The 20,726-nt window shown below is 50.8% G+C and overlaps 1 protein-coding gene across 4 annotated transcripts in view; it reads left to right on the top strand.

Moving 5' to 3' along the window:
- ZDHHC3 (zDHHC palmitoyltransferase 3) overlaps positions 1 to 20,726 on the top strand; it is a 57,574-nt gene that overhangs the window by 5,071 nt on the left and 31,777 nt on the right. For all 4 annotated transcript variants that reach the window (XM_055413603.2, XM_055413604.2, XM_088831839.1 and 1 more), the window contains exon 2: positions 13,158 to 13,487. In XM_055413603.2, the coding sequence (XP_055269578.2) occupies positions 13,182 to 13,487 (306 nt within the window). In that variant the 5' untranslated portion in view covers positions 13,158 to 13,181. The remainder of the gene's footprint in view (positions 1 to 13,157; positions 13,488 to 20,726) is intronic.

Here is a 20,726-nt window from a genome sequence, read left to right as displayed (position 1 = left end):
AGCAGGAAAGCTGCCTCTTTTCATAGTTTTCCTCCAAACTGAATGGGCTTCCCTGGTGGCTCAGTAGTAAAGATTCTGCCTGTAATGCAAGAGACACAAGTTTGATCCCTGGGTCAGGAAGATTCCCTGGAGAAGGGAATGGCTACCCATTCCAGTTTTCTTGCCTGGAGACTCCCATGGACAGAGGAGCCTAGCGGGCTGTGGTCCATGGGGTCACAAAGAGTTGGACACGACTGAGCACTCATACACACACTCCAAAGTGTAACCATTCAGCTATGTCGAGACTTGTTGATTGAACTCTTCAAAATTTCTGGTCAATTTGAGACGTGAATACCTCCTGTTCAGGGTCAGTGGTTGAAATGCCCTTGGGTAGATTTGCTTTTTCACCTTTGGACAGTGTCCCTAGGGGGACAAATACAGTTGTGGCTGCAGTTCCCTTGCAGTAAGTTTGGACTTTGCTTTGTACAGAGTGTGCATTTCTAAGTCAAGAAGGAGTAGCAGAGCATCTCGAAAGACTGGTTGGTTAGGAAGATAATGATCTATGCTGGAAAGACTATTGGGCATCTCTTCCAGTGATCCAGACCTTGCCACTAACTTGCTTTGTGACTTTGACCAAGTCAAGCTCTCTAAACCTCATTTTACACAAAAATGGCCTCTCTTAGCAGGTTATAGAAGTCCCAGTAGATCTTGGATTTATAGACATTTAAACATTGAAAAGTGGTCATGTTTAACTTTGTATTTTAAGACTTTTATTTAACCACTTTCTAATGTTTGATGTATTTTAATAGTGCTTTTCCCACTCCACAAAACATTAAATGAAAGAACAAAGGAAGTGGTAATTACATGCCATATTTCATTGGAAAAATTGAACATGCTCAGGAAAATTGCTAATGGTTGTTGGTGGGTTTCTTTCTGAATATTAACAAAGAATAGGGATAGGACGTTAAAGGATACTTTTGATAATTTTTTTAAAAATCCAAGAAATTAACAGAGATGTTGAATTTGTCCCTGCGAACAGAGAACTCAGAATCTGAGCCCTGCAGCAGACCTTAGCAGTCAGCTTAGTCTTCCCCCTTACTTTATGGATGAGGAGACCGAGCCTGTGGAGGGCAACGGTCTTACCCCAGACTGTGAGTTAGTGTTCCGCAAGGTGCAGCGCAGAATTCTGGCCGCTTGACTCCAAACCAAGTCTTATTCCGCTTTAGTCTGTCTCCAAAGCCCTCCAGCAATTCGTCTCCTGGCAGACAGGGGCGGTGGACATGTGAAGCCTTGCTTCCTCGGGCCAGACTCCTCTGAGGCCCCGCTCTTGCGGGACTTACAGGACTTGGGGTGAGTGGAATCAGCAGGGACCATCCTTGAAGCCTGGCACAATGGTCATAACTGGTTTTCTCTTCTCCTTCCTTAATTCGTCTTTCAGATCCCTCCAAGCACTTTTGCTTTTAGTCCCTAAAAAGGCCAAGCTTTTGCCTGGATGATGTCACAGAGGCTGCATGTCTGCACATGGCACAATGTGGGGCCGGGTGCCATTTTCAGCACCGTCAGGTGGGACCCTTTGCTGGGTGCTCTCAACCTAGCATGGGTGGGCTTTCCCCCCAAATAAGCACCGTGCTGGAACTTGGCCCTCCCGAAAGTGTCCCCCAGCTGAAGCAGACTTCAGGGCCTCAGTCTTAGGGTGACTCTCCTGGCTGAAGCTCCATAGTCCTCTGCTCCCTCAGTTAAGGCAGAACCAGTCTTCTGAACATCGTCTGGTGTTCAGCCAAGGCCCCACCTTAGGGCCCAAAATGCTTACGTTCAGCTCTGTGGTCTGTGAACAGCGCTGCACGTGGCCCATGCGATAGTGCCATGTCTGCCGTGACCATGTGTGGGCAAGAGATTGAAACTGTAAGTAAGCCAGGGCCACTGGCAGAAGCACCAGCACCCCTCCCCCTTCTGGTTCTAGTTAATGGGCAACATTAATGCCCGCAGAGAGCAGTTAAAGGTAGGCTCTGGAATGAGAACAGGCTTGGGGGTGTATCCTGTCTCCACTGCTTCCTAGCAGTGTTTCTCTTGTTTTGCTGCTCGGTTCGTGTCCAACTCTTTGCGACCCCATGGCCTATAGCCCGCCAGGCTCCTCTGTCCGTGGAATTTGCCAGCAGTGTGAACATAGGCTAATCTTCCCTAAAAGAGGCTGGGAAAGTATGTGCTTATCCTACAAGGTGGGACGGGAGGTTCGAGCAGACTGAGGCATGTCCAGCGTCCAGCCCAGTAGGTGAGACCTTCTGCGAGAGTCAGGGCCCTGCTCCACTTTCCACGTGGCCTGTGCTGGGGCAGCAGCCAAAGCAGATGCCCATCTCGGAACCTACCCTGACAGAGGCCAAGGGCAGGTCAGCGTCAAGTGAAACCATCCACCTGATTTCAGAGGGTTCCACATACTTAAGGGAGTGTCAAACTGGTTGACAGATATTAATTGGCTAGCTAAATCAGTAAGATGCTTTTGCCTTTTTAAAGGTTTTCCCTTTGGGTTGCAGACTTGCTGGAAGGAGGGGTTAATGGCGGGTGATGGCCACATAAGCAGCTAGTAGATGATGTTTAGTCACTCAGTCATGTCTCTTTGCGGCCCCATGGACTGTAACCCGCCAGGCTCCTCTGTCCATGGGATTTCCCAGGCAAGAATACCAGAGTGGGTTGCCATTTCCTTCTCCAGAGGATCTTCCGGACTCACGGATAGAACCCACATTGGCAGATGGATTCTTTACCTCTGAGCCACCAGGGAAGCCCGATTAGTCGATATCATCCATTAGACCTAGAAAGGAAGTTAGCCACCTGTTTTATGGAAACCAACTGACTCCTTGAGCTTCGTTTCTTTATCCATCTGTAGGAGAGTCTGGGCTCGAGTATGGAAGGGGTCAGCTAGTCCCAGCAGTCTCTTCCCGAAGGACCCTGGATTTGAGGGCCAGGTGCTTTGCTCCATTAAAGAGACAGCCCATTGGCAGTGAAATGGCTCACAGAAGAAAGAAGGCTCCCCCCGCTTTTCTTCCCTCCTTTTAACAGTGTTATAAGCTCCCTGGAGTGAAAGAAAAGTCTGTTTAGTGTCCATTTCTCAGGTTCTTAAAAGAGAGCCACAAAGTTTAGAGAACTGGTCGTCCCCACTTGAGAGATGAAGACATTTAAGCTAAGTTTTAATGCAGTGACCTCTCCTTAGGACCATGAAATGTGTATGAGCAAGTAGGAAGCAGAACTCGTGTATTCTGCTTGGTCATTCTCCTTGCCCCCTCTTGAAAAAAAAAAAGAGGAAAAGCAGCCCCGTGCCGTTTTCAAAACGTGGTCTGTGGAGGCAGGCAGAGCTGGTTTTGGATCCTGGTTTTGTCTGACCTGGGGAATGTTATTAAAAGCCCCCACACCTCCCTCTTTCCATCTCTGCAATGAATAATCAAAGCTACTGTGCTAGGCTGGTGTGCGAGCTGAGAGCTGCTGCTTTGTGTGCATCCCCAATCTTAGCGGGCGCACAGTTACTGTTAGTGCCCTTCACCGTTCTTCGTCTGAAAGCAGAAGGATTTGACTCAGATTTATTAGATGGTCTTTATGGCTCTTGCTCACTCTAAAATTCTGACTCAGATAGCGATTGTTTTTACCAGTTGATCTTATGCGTGGTCTTGTTTTAATATTCTTCTCATGGTGGCAACATATGATAAAAATAAAAAACGATGAATGTGTTACCCAAATGAACGGTTGTTTCTACTGATTCCCAGTGTTTCTGACACGTATTGTGTGTGTTAGTTGCTCAGTCGTGTCTGACTCTTTTCAACTCCATGGACTGTAGCCCGCCAGGCTCCTCTGTCCATGGGATTCTCCAGGCCAGAATACTGGAATGGGTTGCCATTCCCTTCGCCAGGGGATCTTCCCAACCCGGGGACCGAATTCAGGTCTCCCTCATTGCAGGCAGATTCTTTACCATCTGAGCCACCAGGGAAGCCCGTGACATAGATGATGTCATCCTATATGTGGGTGTGTATCTTTTTTTTTTTTAAATAGATCCAGAAAGCCTAGAGGCAGTACACCAGCCAGTTTTAGTACAGTAGTACTCAGTTGTAGTAAGCGGAGGAACTGTTAGCCTCCATGAGTTTTCAAATCCCAAACTTTTTTCTGAAATGGAGACTCATTGTTGGGAGTCTGAGTTTGTACATGAGTGGGTTTTATAAGAAGGTGGCTGATTATGAGACAGGAAGGCAACTTTAGCTTACTGACCACTTCCTGGTTCCCTTAGTGAATTTTAATGTGTATAGGATTTGCTTTTGGGGTGTGACGTGTTTCTTTTCTTTCTCTCTCCCTCCCTCCCCTCTCCTTCCTCCCCTCCCTCCCTCCTTTCCTTTCTTTGCTTCTGTTTTTGTTGAAGTTAAGTATGACAGAGACAGGAGGCAGGCAGGGGAAGCCAGACCCTCTTATAGAGAGACACCGTGTAGACCCCTTGGTCAAGATCCAGAACAGGCCGGCAGCTCTGCCTGTCTGGATACCTTCCTGGCCTGGCAGGGTACAGTGCAGAGGGGAAGATAAGGCACCTTTCCTTTGGGCCACACCCTTACCTTTGGGAAAAACTTGAGTGACTCGTTCTGGTTTTTTATGAAGCTTGTCGAACATAGTGCTTCACGGCTCATTCTTTTTCTGAGAACCATCTAAACACGGGTATGAAATTTACAATCCTTTTGGGTTCGTGCGCAAATTAACCGAAACTGTGAGTAAAGAAATAGGTAAGTCCATTTTTTACTTGATCAGATTTTTTTCCAGAGCTTCCAGGGAATGGACCTTTTATTCATCTTTGCAGTTGCAGGGCTGGCTTGTGAATACTTTCCTACTTGAAGTTCATTCTTCTAAAACTTGAGAGGTTCTGCATCTATACAGTTCCAAGGTCTGCTTGTATGCTGTGCTTGAATGCATGTGTGGCCATGAGAGCGTGAGTGGGTGTGGTGTTTTTGGAAGGGAATCCTCACAAAGTTCTTTGAGTTACCTGTAGGACTTGGGTTTAGATCCAGCTAAGCCGTGTGTGCGTGCACGCGCGTGTGCATGTTTATGTGTGTATGTATGCATGCATGAGCACTCAGTCATATCTGACTCTGCGACCCTATGGACTGTAGCCCGCCAGGCTCCTCTGTCCATGAGGTTTCCCAGGCAAGAATACTGGAGTGGGTTGCCATTTCCTTCTCCAGGGGATCTTCCTGACCCAGGGATCGAACCCGCATCTCTTGTGTCTCCTGCATTGGCAGGCGGTCTCTCTACCAGCTGAGCCACCAGGGAAACTCATGACTTCAGTGTAATGTCTTGTCTCAGGAAAGCAGCCGGCTATCTGAGAGGGTCTGGGGTTCTTTGGACGTTCATTAGATCAAGAACAGTAGGACTTTGGGGGCTCTAATAATCTGATACTGAACTTTTATGTGATGGTCATGCCTTTGACCCTTGCTTGTAAAGCGTGGACTTTTGGTCAGTTTTCTTAGGCCAGGTGATAGATTTATAAGGATTTGCCCCTCACTCAACAAACAATGATTAATGGAACTTCCCTGGTGGTCCAGTAGCTAAAACACAGGGGGCCTGGGTTCAGTCCCTTGTCAGGGAACTAGATCCTGTGTGCCACAGCTGAGACCTGGTGCAGCCAAATAAATAAATATTTTTTAAAAATAAATAAAGTAATTAACTACAGGCATATAGCTGGATTCTGCCCATCACTAAGTGTCAACACTGGGCCAGGCCAGGAGTCTCACCTGGCCAACAACCAGCTGTGGGCCACAGTGGAATGGGGCCTGTGAGCTTGGCCTTTGAATCACCACTTTGAAACCCTTTGAGCTCCTCAGCCATGGGTAGGCAGCGTGGACCTGAGTCCTGAGTGCTGTTCTGCAAGGGCTCACGGAACCCTCAGTGGCATGTCACTAAGTATATCTTTGTCGGCTTATCTGGATTTGTGGAAGGGCACAGTTGTGGTCAAGCATAAGGAAGCGCATGTGTTACAGTTGAATTTGGGGGCCATTCTCTGGACCAGAAACAGTGGCGTTTTTTGGACATTAGCGCTCATGTCAGTCATTTCTTGATTTTTGGCTTCTGAATCTCCAAGAAGGAAGATGAGATGATTTCCTGAGACTTCCCACACCCTACCCCCCACTGCAGCACTCAGATTGTCACTCTGGACACCATCTGCTGTATCATTGGTGTCACTGTCTCTGGGGAGCCCCAGGACACCTATGGGCCTGCGACTTTCTCTCTGCTTTACTTTCGTGGCCCCGAGGCTTACTCCTTTTACCTCTCTGGCCCTCGAGTGCACTCCTCTGTCAGGAGGGGAGAATAGTTACTGTGGGCTTGAATTACTGACATGTGAGAAAACCATCTCTCTTTATTTTAATTACCATGGTTCATACCTTTGTATCCTTTTTAGAATATGCTTCTTTCTTTGCTGGGCCACATCAGGTCTTAGTCCTGGCCCATGATCGCCGGTGCGCCACGCGGGGTCTTTCATCGCACAGCAGACCCTCTAGCTGTGGTGCACGGGCTCAGTAGTTGTGCTGCTGTGGCTTAGCTGCCCTCGGCATGTGGGATCGTAGTTCCCCAACCAGGGATCGAACCCACGTCCCCTGCATTGAAAGGTGATTCTTATCCACTGGACCATGGTAATAGCTGGTTAAGCCATCTATTTTTAATGCTACAAAACCCTTGACCAAAAAAATACAATTTTATTAAGCTTCTCAGATTTGCATTTTTGACAGATTAAAAGGTTCATGGCAACCCTGCGTTGAGCAAAGTCTGTTGGTACCATTTTCCGGCAGCATTTCCTGTCTATCACATTGTGGTAATTCTTGCAATATTTCAAGCTTTTTCATTATTATTGTATTTTCTGTGGTGATCTGTAATCAGTGATCTTTGATGTTACTACTGTGACACTCTGAGGGCTCAGTCAGTCAATTCAGTCGCTAAATCATGTCTGACTCTTTGCAACCCCGTGGACCGCAGCACGCCAGGCCTCCCTGTCCATCACCATCTCCTGGAGCTTGCTCAAACTCATGTCCATTGAGTCAGTGATGCCATCCAACCATCTCATCCTCTGTCATCCCCTTCTCCTCCTGCCTTTTATCTTTCTCAGCATCAAGGTCTTTTCCAATGAGTCAGTTCTTCACATCAGGTGGCCAAAGTATTGAAGTTTCAGCTTCAGCATCAGTCCTTCCAATGAATATTCAGGACTGATTTCCTTTAGAATGGACTGGCTAGATCTCCTTGCAGTCCAAGGGACTCTCAAGAGTCTTCCTTTTCTCAGTTGGCTAGCATAAGGAAAGGATACCGAAAGCTCAGCTTCTCTGTACACTGGTGCTGGATCGAATCTCGGGGACCGAAATTTGGGTGAAGTAGAAATGAGTGACTTTATTGCTTTGCCAGGCACAGGGGGACCCAGCAGGCTTGTCTCCTCAAAACCGTGTGTCCCAGCTTAGGGAAGATAGTGAGAAGTTTATCATAGGAATTTCTCAAAGAGGGCCTGGTCAGCTCATGGTCATTTCTTCTGACGGGTTGGTGGTGGGGTCCCGCTGGTCTGGGGTCTGCATGCTTGTGGGCAGCCTTCCATTGCCTTCTCCCACCTGGAGGGGCTCAGTACCTCAGGCTAGCTCACAGTTACCTGAGGTGACTGTGTGCCCTGTGGTGGGGAAGCAGGGCTCTGCTCCAGGGCTGCCCTGGGCTGCTTGCTCCTCCCTGGTCTCACATCCTCTGCCTTCCCTGGTTAACAGCTGCGTGAACCTGCCCCTTGGGACTCAGGGAAGGTCCTGGAGGCTGAATGAAGGTTGTTTCCTATAATCAGAGAAATGGGGGGACATGGGCCTTGTGGCCAGGAGCCCCACGGGGCCCTGCTCAGTTTCAGAGAGCTGCTTCCGCTGCTTTTGGAGGGGCTGGGAGTGGAGTGAGCTTTTCGGAGCAGCGTGCCTGCCTTGCTTTTGACTGGACTGCCGAAGCTCTCCAGCGTGGGGGGGCACGCTCTTCAGTTCAGCCCTTCGTGGCTGGCTCTGCCAGTGCGCCCTTGCTGGGGTCCTTGCCCTGACCTCAGGCCCCCACTCACCAGTGAGGGGCAGAGCAAACACAGCACCGCTGTCCAGCCTTTGGTCTCACGGTGTCAGAAGGTGCAACATCTGGAGCCACGAGTAAGGGTCACAGCCCCTCTCTTTCATGGTCCATACGGGGACACCCTCTGCCGTCTGGAACATGGCCACAGCCCTGAGAGTAATCACGCGAGGCCTCCGAGAGGTGGGCCTGGGACTGCCCATCTCATGCGTTTTCCTCTCGTACTCGTTTAAGGAACACAGGTAGTAGATGGTTACTGTGTGCCAGGCCCTGGGCTAATGGAAAGGTGAGGCTCCCCGCCCGCAAGGACCATGTGGTCGGAGAGCATAGCAAGTGTCTTCCAAAGGCCTGTTGCCTAAATGAATACCTTTCTTTTATAAACAAGTCTAGCAAGACTTAGTTTTCTTTGCTTTTCCAGCCCACAACCAATTAGCGGTGGTAAATAAAGGGTATATTGGGGGTAGCCGTAGACACAGAAATGACAGCCAGGAATGGAGGGGAAGACAAAGAGCCCCAGGAAGGAGACCCCAGAATTAGCATTGGAATATTCTGCGCAGGCCAGTTGTTGTAAAACTGAGAGCACAGCGAATCTCTGCGCCCCCTGAGGACATCATGACCTAACACACTCCAGTAACTGATGTTCCCAGTAATGACGCTAAATAATTCCAAAGAAACGGATGGTTACTGTGCTTAAGACAAAACCAGCTATAATATATATTTTTTGTTGTTTTTGATTTTACTTTTATTTTTAAGATTTCCAACTTAACCATCCAAATGGTTAAAATGTGTTTCTGCTTAGGAACAAACCACAGTTACCTGGGACATTTACTTATGTGGAAGGAACTATTCCTCAGGAAACCCACACATATGGAACACAACTCAGGTTTAGTCATGTCATCGCCGTATGACTGGTGACTAAGGCGGTAAAGAATCTGCCTATAATGCAGGAGACCCAGGTTCAGTCCCTGGGTTGGGAAGATCTCCTGGAGAAGGGAATGGCTACCCACTCCAGTATTCTTGCCTGGAGAATCCCATGGACAGAGGAGACTGGTGGGCTACAGTCCATTGGCTTGCAAAGAGGCAGACACAACTGAATGGCTAATACTTTCACTTTTCACAATAAGAACGAGCAGTTGTCAGAGGACAGATAGAATACAGTCAACTACTCTGCAAATATACTCACTGGAAGTATATAAGTTGTAGAAGCGTTGCTCTAAATTTGTTTGTTTCCATCAGAGCTCTTGGGTGAGTATACATGTGTCAGTGAGAAGTACTGTTTTGAAAGGAATCTTTTTTCTGAGCAGTAGGTCTCAACAGAGGGCTTAAAATAGTCAGTAAATTATGTTGTAAACAGATGGACTGTCGTTTAAGCTTTGTTTCCATTTATAGAGCACAGGCAGAGTAGATCCAGCGTGAGTCTTAAGGACCTTGGGATTTTTAGAATGGCGAATGAGCATTGGCTTCAACTTCAAGTCTCCAGCTTACTTAGCCTCTGACAAGAGAGTCAGCCAGTCCCTGGAAGCTTTGAAGTGAGGTATTGACTTCTACTCTCAAGCTATGGGAAGTCCTAGACAGCATCTTCTCCCAATAGAAGACTGTTTTGTCTACACTGGAAATTTGTTCTTTAGTGTAGCCACCTTCAGCTGGATCTTCTGGATAACGTGCCGATGTAGCTTCCATGTCAGCACGTGCTGCTTCACCTTTCACTTTTATGTTATGGAGATGGCTTCTTAACTTACACTTCATGGACCAAACTCTGCCAAGCTCAGACTTTTCTTCTGCAGCGGCCTCACCTCTCGAAGCCTTCACAGAAATGATGAGGGATAAGGCCTTGCTCTGAATTAGGCTTTTGCTTGCAGGAATGTTATGACTGGTTTGATCTTCCATCCAGAGCACTAAAACTTTCTCCACCTTGGCAGTAAAGCGGTTTCACTCTTTTATCACTTGTGTGTTCACTGGAGTAGCGCTTTTCATTTTTTTCAAGAATTTTTCCTTTGCATTCACAACTTGACTATTTCATGCAAGAAGCCTAGCTTTCTGGTCTGTCCAGTTCTGAAATGTCTTCCTTACTAAGCTTAATCATTTCTAGCTTTGATTTAAAGTGAGAAGACATGCTACTCTTCCTTTCCTTTGAACACTTAGAGGCCATTGGAGGCTGATTGATTGGCCTACTTTCAATATTATTGTATCTCAGGGAATAGAGAGGCACGGGAGAGTTAGAGAGAGAGGCAAACAGCAGCGTGGTGGAGCAGTCAGAACACCAGACGTTCACCATTTAAGTTTGCCGTCTTATATGGGGGGGGGGTGTTCACGCTGCCTTGAAACAACAGTCATATCAAATATTGCTGATCTCAGGTCACCATAACAATAAAATAATAAGGAAAAGATGTGAAATGTCATGAGGATTACGACAGTGTAGAGACAAAGTAAGCGGATGCTGTTGGAAAAATGACACCAATAGACTTGCTCAACACGGGGTTGCCACAGACATTCAATTTGTGAAGAAATGTAGTATCTGCATTTCTTGTAGCGTAGTAAAGTGAAATGAAATAAAACAAGGCAACAGGTATCCGTGTTTTTTTCGGTAACAACTGTCCCAGAACCAGCAAACTTCTGTAAAGACCCAGAGTAAATACTTGAAGCTAATGAGTCTTTCCATGACAGCCACTCAGCCTTACCAGTATAATGCAGAGCAGATACAGACCCTACAATGTGTGTAATCAAATAGTGTGCCGGTGGTCCAGTAAAACCCTACTGGTTTAGAGCTTAGACAGCAATCGTGGGGGCCTGGGTGATATGCATACAGATCAGTATGGCAACAGGGAAAACCAGGAGAACGCTTCCATTTGGATGTTGTCAGAATGGTGAGCCTTGATCAGCTCTTGAATCATAATGAAATTTCAGCTTTTCGTTTGTTGGGTTTGGGTTGTACAGAGTTTAGAATTTTAGACTCTCCCTGCCATGGGTCAGGTCCCTGACAGCCCCGCTTCTGCCTCCTGCTGGCCTTCTCTTTGGCGCTACAGGTGGTACCCCTGCATCTGCTAATGCCTCTAAGTCGTCCCTGGCAACACGGATTGCCACTATCTTGTGAAGAGCACAGGGCTGCGTTATTGGAAAATTCTGGTTGAATGTGATAGTCACGCTGAATATTTGTTGAGTCGGTGTTCCTTTTTTTTTTTTTTTTTAATTTTTTTTTTCAGTGTTCCTCTGGAAATGCACACAATCCACATTTAACTGCCTTTCAGCCACTACTTCTCTGCCAGCCTGGGAGGGCAGGCCCTGGCCTTCTTCTTTCACTGTTAGTCTGTGCGACTTTTGACTCCGGGATGTCTGTCACTTGAGTCACAGTTACTGTTCACCCCTCTCAGCCTTCTGGACATGCCCTTACGCTTCATGACTGTACTGTATTCACTTCAGATCTTCTTACTTTGCTGGGGGGTGAGGGCAGTCGAGGAAGGAGGAAAACTGGGCAAAGGGCGAGGAGAACCCAGCACAGCTGTTGCGAGCTCACCCTTGTCCTTCAGGATAACAGGCAGAGCCAGCGCCGCTGTTTAGGGATTTCCTCTGCTGTGAAGGGATTCGAGTTCTCTACAGACTGAGGTGTCGCTTGCCTGCCTCGTAGACTGTGCCCCGGCCTCAGCTCCTACGTCTGGCAGAGGACTGGAGGCCACCACGGTTTCTGAGAAACCTGCTGGGTGAAGCGACAGGCCACAGAGTATAAGAGAAAGAACCAGAGGAGGGGAGTCTGGACTCGCTGTCTTGTCCACACGCCATGGACAGATAGACTTCAGTTATCGAGTCTTGGTGATTTCATGGCTGTCTCCAGAGACTGGGCTGGAGCCTTGGGAGAGCGGGCGCCTTGCCCAGCACGTGCTTCTGAAGGAATGGACGTCCTTCCTAGAGAGAGGGCGTCCACACCATCTGTGATGCGTGCAGGGTCTTACGGTCCATGGTGCGTGTAACAGGCACCTCCAGCTCCCCCGACCTTCACACCTACCCTTCCCTGAGGAGGGGCCTGGGGCTGGGGTGTGGGTCTTGTCCTAGGTCCAGAGACCAGAACTCACCCAGACCCACAGCCAGGTGGTGGGGAAAACACCTCTGGGCTCACTGTCCAACATTCCTACACTTTGTCACCACAGGTAGAGCCTAACTCAGAGTCTCTTATCCCTGGAAAATTAACTATTTTGGCCAGAGGGCTAAAACAAGCCTGGCTTGTTTCTAGAACTTTCCCCAAGGTGCTGAGTGTCATGCCTTTATTATTGGCTAATGCGCTACAGTAAGTTAGAGCAGCTTAACACTAGGCCTTCTGTCCTGCTGAAACCCAGAGCCTCAGCGTGAGTCTTGGGTCGGTTCGCAGTGTTACAGACGGAGAGTTTCCCAGAGGGCCTGGCACTCCGCCCCCGCCCTGCCCCTTGTATTGTCTGTCAGAATTTGGATCTGTCTGTCAGTCCTGCCTCCTGTCTGGGGTACTGTGCCTGCACCGGCTGCTCTGGCTGACTGTGGGTGAAGCGTTTGCCTTTTTTTTTTTTAGTTTATTTTTGGCTGTGCTGTTTCTCTGTTGCTGGGGGGGCTCTCTCTAGCTGTGGCGAGCTGGGGCTACTCTCTGGTTGTGGTGCCCAGGCGTCTCACTGCAGTGGCTTCTCTTGTTGCAGAGCACAGGCTCTAAGGTACACGGGTTTCCGCAGTTGCGGCTCCTGGGCTCTGGAGTGTAGGCTCAGCAGCTGTGGTCCACGGGCTTAGTTGCTCCGCAGAATGTGGGATCTTCCCAGACGAGGGATCAAACCCGCATCTCCCGCACCGACAGGTGGATTCTTTACCACTGGACCACCAGGGAATCTCGGCATTTGCCCTTTTCAAGTTCCCTCGCCTTTATCTGTCACGCGAAGGCTTTGGGCAAGGCGGCCCTGTCTCACAGAGGTTAACTTAGCTCTCAGGAGTAGGGGCGAGAACTCAGCGTTGGAAATGAACAGAAGGTGCAGGCAGCTTTCCGATAAGAAGTTCACACCCAGATCCTTACGGCTGCCTTGGTAAAGGTAGCTTCCAGTCTCCCAGACGACCAGACCACGCCGCCATTCCGGATCCTTCCCTCTCTCTTCCAGATGCCAGTATGGACAGAATAGCTTATGATGCTCATCCCCGCCCACCACTTCCGAGACATTGAGCGGAAGCCGCAGTACCTCCAGCCGGAGAAGTGCCTCCCGCCTCCCCGGCCCCGTCCCTCGGGAGCCATGTGGTTCATCCGCGACGGCTGCGGCATCGCCTGTGCCGTCGTCACCTGGTTCCTGGTCCTCTACGCGGAGTTCGTGGTCCTCTTCGTCATGCTGATCCCGTCCCGGGACTACGTGTACAGCGCCATCAACGGGCTCGTGTTCAACGTGCTGGCCTTCCTGGCCCTGGCTTCCCACTGCCGGGCCATGCTGACGGACCCCGTGAGTATGTCTGGGCTCGTTTTCACCAGCCCGCACTCTCTTCTGGCCTGGGCATGGCCGCAGCCTGCATGTGCCCCCTGACCTTGGGAACGCGCAAAATAGGAGGGCCTGTTCTCTTTCCAAAGGGGGTGGGAAAGTGGCCTCGGGCCCCTCCAAGGGGACCCCGTCTGTGCCACGGCCAGACGGTTGGTGGAAGGATACTTTCTATACGTGGCTGTCTGCATGAATGGAGCTTGCCGTGGGAGGGATCTGGCCAGGGCAAGCCTAGCCTCTGGTTAGAAAGGCATGGTGAGGGCCCCAGGAGGCTGGGGCCAGATGATCCAAGCAGAAAGCACGCTGCCACTTGGGTGGGGTTGGGGCCTCCTAGTGAAGACAGGACTGGCGCTAGGTGGAGATGAAATTAAAGCCCTACCCAGGCCCAGAAACCTGCATGGCAGTGGCCTTTACCTCACTTGGACGAGGCTCGTCTTTTCCTGAAAAGCTGGACAGGCCTGTTTCAGGCCATGGCAGGCATCTCTCAGTACATATCTGTGGGCAAAGCCACGGTTTTCTGCACAAGGATTTAGCTAAATATACCAAGCTGTGCAAGTGGCTATTGAGTGTCGCCTACCCTGGTATTAAACCCTCCGTTCCCGCTCATTACTGTGTATGGGAAAAGCAAGAGAGTGCGTTATTTGATAAAGACCTCCTGTGGCTTAATTGTCTTAGAACGTGGTACGAGTGTGTTTAAATTAGGAAAGGGAGAGCACTCTGAATGGCAGTGGTCCCGGCCACACACGTCTTGTTTCTCTGAGTCTGGGGAAGGCATGGTCAAAATGCTGGGTCCTGAAATAGTTCACTTCTCCAAGAGCTCCACCTCCTGCTGGTTCAGGGTGGGGGGAGGGTGGTCAGGGTTGGGGCTTGGATCGTTAATCTGTCACTGGGGAAAGCTGTTTGCCTGGCTCGATCACAAGTCAGTGCCCAGCCCAGATGGCACCTCTGCTTGCACATGCGCCTGTGGAGATGGCACACACTGGCAGGCAGGGGCCTGTTGACCCAGCATTAATGCTGCTTGTGGGATTGTTGGGACAATTGTCACCTGAAGGAAACAAAGTATAAGGTTATGAGTGCCCCAAACACAAGGGTATGAACGGTTTTTCCAGCAGCATCAACTTGACCATACTGGAAACAACTTACGGGCTCATTCACAAATTTTTCCGATGCCCTTGCTATTGGGGACACAAGACTAAAAGACATTATTTGTCTCAGCTTATAACTCTGGTGTCTGCTGGGCCCCAGGCACACTTTCTTCCCTCACGGTGCCCTGACAGGTGAGGTCCACCCTGTGTGATGAAGGCTGTGGCAGAAGGAAGCACGAGTAGGTGTGAAAGAATGAAAATTCACCAGCCTAGGAAGGGGGGCTGCCTGGAGGAGGTGGCGTCCAGGCCAGCTCTGATCAGAGCAGTGGACAGGGAGGGTGAGGGGCGGGCAGACCCTGTGGGCGTTCCAGGCACAGGGAGCAGCACGCACCGCGACACCCGAGCCTTGAGGTGTGGTGGCCTGGAGTGGAGAGAACCCCGGAGGGGGGATTTGGGTTGGTCATGTGGCCAGAGTGCCAAAGCAGTGGGGTAGGAGTGGGATAATGGGGGCCGTCAAGAGCCACTGAGGATTTTAAACACAGGAGTGATGAGATCAGGTTGTCACTGTCCAAGGATCACCCTGGCAGCAGTGAGGGGGCGCTGCGGGCTGGGGTCAAATGAATGCCGGTGTGTGTTGGGTGCCTACAGTATGCAGGGTCCTGAGCAGCCAGTTCAGCTGTGAGAAAGGCAGACCGCGATCCCTGCCCTCCCGCCCACCTCCCGGCCTAGGGTGTTGGGCAGTGAAGAACAGGCGAAGGAACAGGGCAGTTCCAGGGGCTCTGGTGGGTGACTTTTCTGGAGGGAAGCGGCCTGTTTGGAGGAAGGCGACCTGAGAAGGACCCCTGAGGCCTGAGTGACATGAAGCAGTGCTCAGAGGACAGGTAGAGAGGCCCAGAGACGCGCGCGGTCGGCATGTTTGCGAGACAGGACTCACAGCAGGCTGACCAGAGTGTGGTGAGTGGCGGTGAGAGGGGCTGGCGGAGGCGGGGAGGGCTGCGGAAGCCAGGCCAGGTAGGGCCTGTGGCCGCGTGAGAACCTTGGTCTCTCTCGTCAGTTCAGTGAGAAACCATCCGCGAGGCACGATGTGACCTGGTTTTGAAAAGGGTACCGCCTGGCTTGCGACTGGGGGACTGAGGTGGAGCCGGGAGAAGCAGGAAGGTGAGAGCTATGGCAGTGGGCCACGCAGGACATGGCGGCGGCTCACACCAAGGTGGAAGCGGTGAGGCGGGGGGAAGAGAAGCTGTTGGACGCGGAATATGTTTGAAACTGTTAATGCTCAGGTTTTCCTGCACGTTAGAATCCCCTTGGGCAGCTTTTGAAAAGTACTGATGCCATGGGCCCGACCCCAAAGATTCTCCTCTGATTGGTCTGGGGTGGGGCCCTGGGATTGGGCTGCTTTAAAGCTCCCAGGTGTCCCTCCTATTCAGCCAGATCTGAGAACCACCAGAGTGGCAGAAGGCGTGAGGGGTCAGGGAGGGTGCCTTCCAGAGTCTTGGCCAGAGCAGCTGGGAGATCTGCTGGTGCTGCTTGTTGGATGGGAGAGCCCGGGGAGATCAGATTTTGGAGGAGAAATCAAGGCTTCTGTTCTGGCCAAACTGCAGGTCTATTACGTGTAAGCAGGGGTGCCAGGTGGGCAGTAGGTGGCCAGGTCTGGGGCTGGTGGGGATGGGGGTCAGACCCTAGAGTGTGGAGGGAGGTTACTGGTTTCTGTGAATTGAAGGCTTTGGATGTTAGGCAGGAGGGAGAGGAGGCTTCCGCCCTGGCATTCCTGCTGCCCTCATGTGTGTGTGTTCTGTAACCCCTGCATGGTGCACCCTCCAAGGTCTTTCTCAGCCTGGCCCCTGGCAGTCGGATGCAGGAGAGAATGAGCCTCACCGGCCTGTTGCCCGGCTTCCAACCCCAAGTGGGTAAGAGCCGGAGTTGTCATACCTACCCCAGATGCCACCCAGCTTCTCAGAGGTGTGTCTTGCCATTGACGCCAAAGAAAACTGGGCAGATAAGTAACAAAGCCTCTGTCAAATAAACCCCTGCAGCAGTAAGGGGAGCAGCTCAAAGCATGTCCTGCCGACCTGCCCCGTCTCAGGCTCCTCATGCTGCCGCCTGTGGCCTGTCCCCACTCCCAGCAGGTGACATCACATGCAGAACAGAGACAGTGGGCTGCAGAGCCCCTGGGACACCCCCACGCCAGGTTCCCAGGGGCGGAGCTGGAAGCCAGATCTCACCCTGAAAGCAGACAATAGGGGCTCCTTATTGACATTGCAGGCAGGGTCTGGTTTTAGAAAGACGTCCCTTCGGGATTCTGAGGAGTTTCCCATAGGGCTGTAACCTTTTGTAGGTCAATTCATGCTGTGTATAATTTTTCAGAAAAGTGTATGCCTGGAGGTTATAAACAATGTATCATAATGTATACATTGTATATTGGTCAGAAAAACTTGTGTCCTAAGGCATAAACAGTGTATAACAATGTACGCGTTGTGTATCATTTTGATTTGTTAGTATTACTAGTAAAAGAAAACCAAAAAAAAATTAAAACCCTCCTAAAGTCTCCAGCGGAGAAGGCAATGGCAAGCCACTCCAGTACTCTTGCCTAGAAAATCCCATGGATGGAGGAGCCTGGTAGGCTGCAGTCCGTGGGGTCGCTAAGGGTCGGACACGACTGAGCGACTTCACTTTTCACTTTCACACATTGGAGAAGGAAATGGCAACCCACTCCAGTGTTCTTGCCTGGAGAATCCCAGGGACGGGGGAGCCTGGTGGGCTTCCGTCTATGGGGTCACACAGAGTCGGACATGACTGAAGTGACTTAGCAGCAGCAGCAGCAAAGTCTCCAGCAGTTACTGGTACCCCTTTGAGCTCTGCTGTTCTTATTCCAAATGTAGCATCAGAACAGGTCGCAACCACTACAGCTTTCTGGACCACGGGGCAGTCACTTACTCCAACGTAGTTGTAAACGGGTCCATGGAGAGCTTGAACACAAAAGGGGAGAAAGAAATAACCTGAACGCGGAGCTCCCCTTTGAGCCGTGGGCTGAGAGGGCTGGGCCTGTGAGGAGCAGGAGGGAGGCGGGTGGACGCGGCCTGAGCCTGCCTTGGCCGCTGTGCCGGCTGGAGGGCGCGGGGCGTGGGCACACACATCAGGCTGGTGTTTGATCTCAGGGTGCCCACTCCGTGCCCACCCTGAGGCTGAGCGATGTCCTCAGAGGAGCCCTCTGTGTTCCTGAAACACTCAGACATGGAGAGGTCTGGAGTGGCGCCACTGGCCTGGAGAAGGCCGCCCCTTGAAGACAGCCCCTTCCCGACTTCACCACACGTCCTTTTCCTGTTATAAGTACTCATCCTGGGAATGCTGGAATCCTCAGGAATCCTGAAGGATTCCATTTGAAATTTAGTTCTGGGTGGCTTTCCTGGGAGTCCAGTGGTAAAGAATCTGCCTGCCAATGCCGGGGACATGGGTTCGATCCCTGCTTGGAGAAGACCCCCACATGCCTCGAGGCAACTAAGCCCGTGCACCACAGCTGCTGAGCCTGCACGCCATAGAGCCTGTGCTCCGCAGTAAGAGAAGCCACTGCAAGGAGAGGGCTTCCAGGGTGGCCCTAGTGGTAAAGAACCCGCCTGCCAATGCAGGAGATGTAAGAGATGGGGGTTCGATCCCTGGGTCGGGAAGGTTGAGAAGCACATGGCACCCCACTCCAGTTTTATTGTCTGGAGAATCCCCTGGACAGAGGAGCCCGGTGGGCTGCAGTCCATGGGGTCGCGCAGAGTCAGACACAACTGAAGGGACTTAGCACAGACGCGCACACGCACTGCAGTGAGGAGCCCCCGCGCCACAACAGAGAGGATCCCTTGCTCGCCGCAGTTAGAGAAAGCCCATACAGCAACAGAGACCCAGTGTAGCCCAGAAAACAGTAACTTCAGGTCTGCGTCAGTGTCTGCCTCCCAGCAGATGCTTAGAGCTGAGAGTTGGTTTCTTTCTGTCCTGTCTTCTGGAAGCCCAAAGCCAGGTACTACATGATCACAGCAGTTGTGGCAACCTTAGGATCAGTTGCCTGTTTTTCCCCCGTCCATTCTTTGGACATAATTGTTTCTTAGCCTCCTCATAAATTACCTTAAATCTGAGATTAGAGAACAAGAGCACTAGAAATCAGTTCAGTTTAACCACATCATGAAGGAAAAGAAAAGTCATCTGTCTGCCTGCCAGTGCCCCTCCCTGCCTTTGGACCCCACCCTGTGAACACCTGGTCATAAACAGGCCTCACGTGACTGTGTGAGACCACCGCAGGTCTGCAGCTGGCGTTTCAGCCACCGAAACTGGAATAACAGGCCTCACTGCAGCGTGCAGTTGCTTATCCCTTCTGGAGTCTCTCTCAGTGAGCTTACTGAGTGTCTGCTCAGACTCATCCCTCAGCAGAGTGGTGCCAGGCCCGTGGAAACACAGGACAAGTAGCACTGAGCCACCCCAGAGTGCCGTGTGGTGTGGGTGGGTGCTGAGTGCTGGGTGCAGCCGGAGAAGGGCCTTGCGCACTTGGCCTCCAGGCACTGGCACTTTCCCTGGGTCAGGTCAGGGACTTGCCTCAGGGTTCACTTGAGGAGGGTGCTACATTCTCCCTCGTGCCTGGCAGCTTCTCATACCTGCCACTGAGTAATCCATCAACCCCAGCTGGGAAATCTTTCTAGCTCCAGAGAGAAGAGGGTGACGAACTTGGGGGTTACCCACCCCCTGCTTTTCTGTGGAGGAGACAGGTGGCCTTGCGGCGCAGGCCAGGGCTGGTCACCTGTTCCTGGTAGGGGCAGAATTCCTGCCCAGACCAGCTGGTGTGCAGGGGCTGCGATCCCGTGGCCCCTGAGATGGTGTAAGCAAGTCTTCGTACTCGTTGCTTGAAGTAAGTGGAATCGTTGGTGCCTCTTCATAACCTGTCTCCTCCGCTTTCCAAGTGTGTCCATTTTATATCATCGTATTTTCCTGGATACCAATTAAAGGAGGCCTTGTCATCTGGGGTCTGTTTCAGTCTTAATGTTCCTGTAGTGAGACAGTTCTTAGCAGGGGAATGGTGTTCTGGCATCAAGGCAATTCAAAAGTCTCTTTGATCAGTTAATAGAAATAGCTAATGAATACATAAGTTGTCTTTTGATTGCTGTTCAGCTGCTCAGTCATGTCCGACTCTGCGACCCCATGGACTGCAGCACGCCAGGCTTCCCTGTCCTTCACCATCTCCCAGAGTTTGCTCAGACTCATGTCCATTGAGTCGGTGATACCATCCAGCTATCTCACCCTCTGTCGCCTCCTTCTCTTCCTGCCCTCAATCTTTCCCAGCATCAGGGTCTTTTCCAATGAGTCGGTTCTTCACATCAGATGCTCAAAGTATTGGAACTTCAGCTTCAGTTTCAATCCTTCCAATGAATATTCAGGGCTGATTTCCATTAGATTCTGGACGTGGGTCTGAATCCTGCTTCTGCCACTTATTAGTCACGTGATCTCAGAAACTTGCTTAAGTTTTCTGCCTTAGTTACCTCATCTATAATATGAGGAATGTCATAGTCTCTACCTCATAGGTTTATTGTCAGAATTAATTGGCTGTGTGTGGTGAAGCCCTTGGAAGTGTGCCTGGCATAGAAGCAATCAATAAATGTCTGTTATATCGTCACTATTAACTCGGCTTGGGTTTATTGAAGGCTTGCTCCCTGCCAGGCCCTGGGCAGCTCATTGGGTTGCAGATCAAAGACATTGTGTCCTCCAGGAATTGACAGTCATGTAGGAGAGATCAGGGCATAGTTAAATGACAGGTGTTACGAGACAAGTAGAAGCTGTGGTGGCACAAAGGCCAAGTGATGGGCTCTGTCTTGGGTGTAGCCTGGGGCCGTTAGAAGGCAGAGGAAGTGGTCCAGGTTTGGTGCAGGTGCAGGGCTTCCCTTGTGGCTCAGGTGGTAAGGAATCTGCCTGCCGAATCAGGAGACGCAGGTTCGATCCCTGGGTTCAGAAGATCCCCTGGAGAAGGAAATGGCAACCCGCTCATGTTCTTGCTTGGAGGATTCCATGGACAGAGGAACCTGGTGGGCTGTAGTCCATGGGGTCGCAAAGAGTCAGACACGACTGAGCACCTAACATACAAGCAGGAGGCAGGGGC

The sequence above is a fragment of the Moschus berezovskii genome, chromosome 24, assembly GCF_049115385.1.
Source record: "Moschus berezovskii isolate FMDL1 chromosome 24, NW_MosBer_1.0, whole genome shotgun sequence".
In the NCBI taxonomy this organism is placed as follows: domain Eukaryota; kingdom Metazoa; phylum Chordata; class Mammalia; order Artiodactyla; family Moschidae; genus Moschus; species Moschus berezovskii.
Note: the sequence above shows the minus strand (reverse complement) of the source record. Positions and strands in the feature narration are given on the sequence as shown.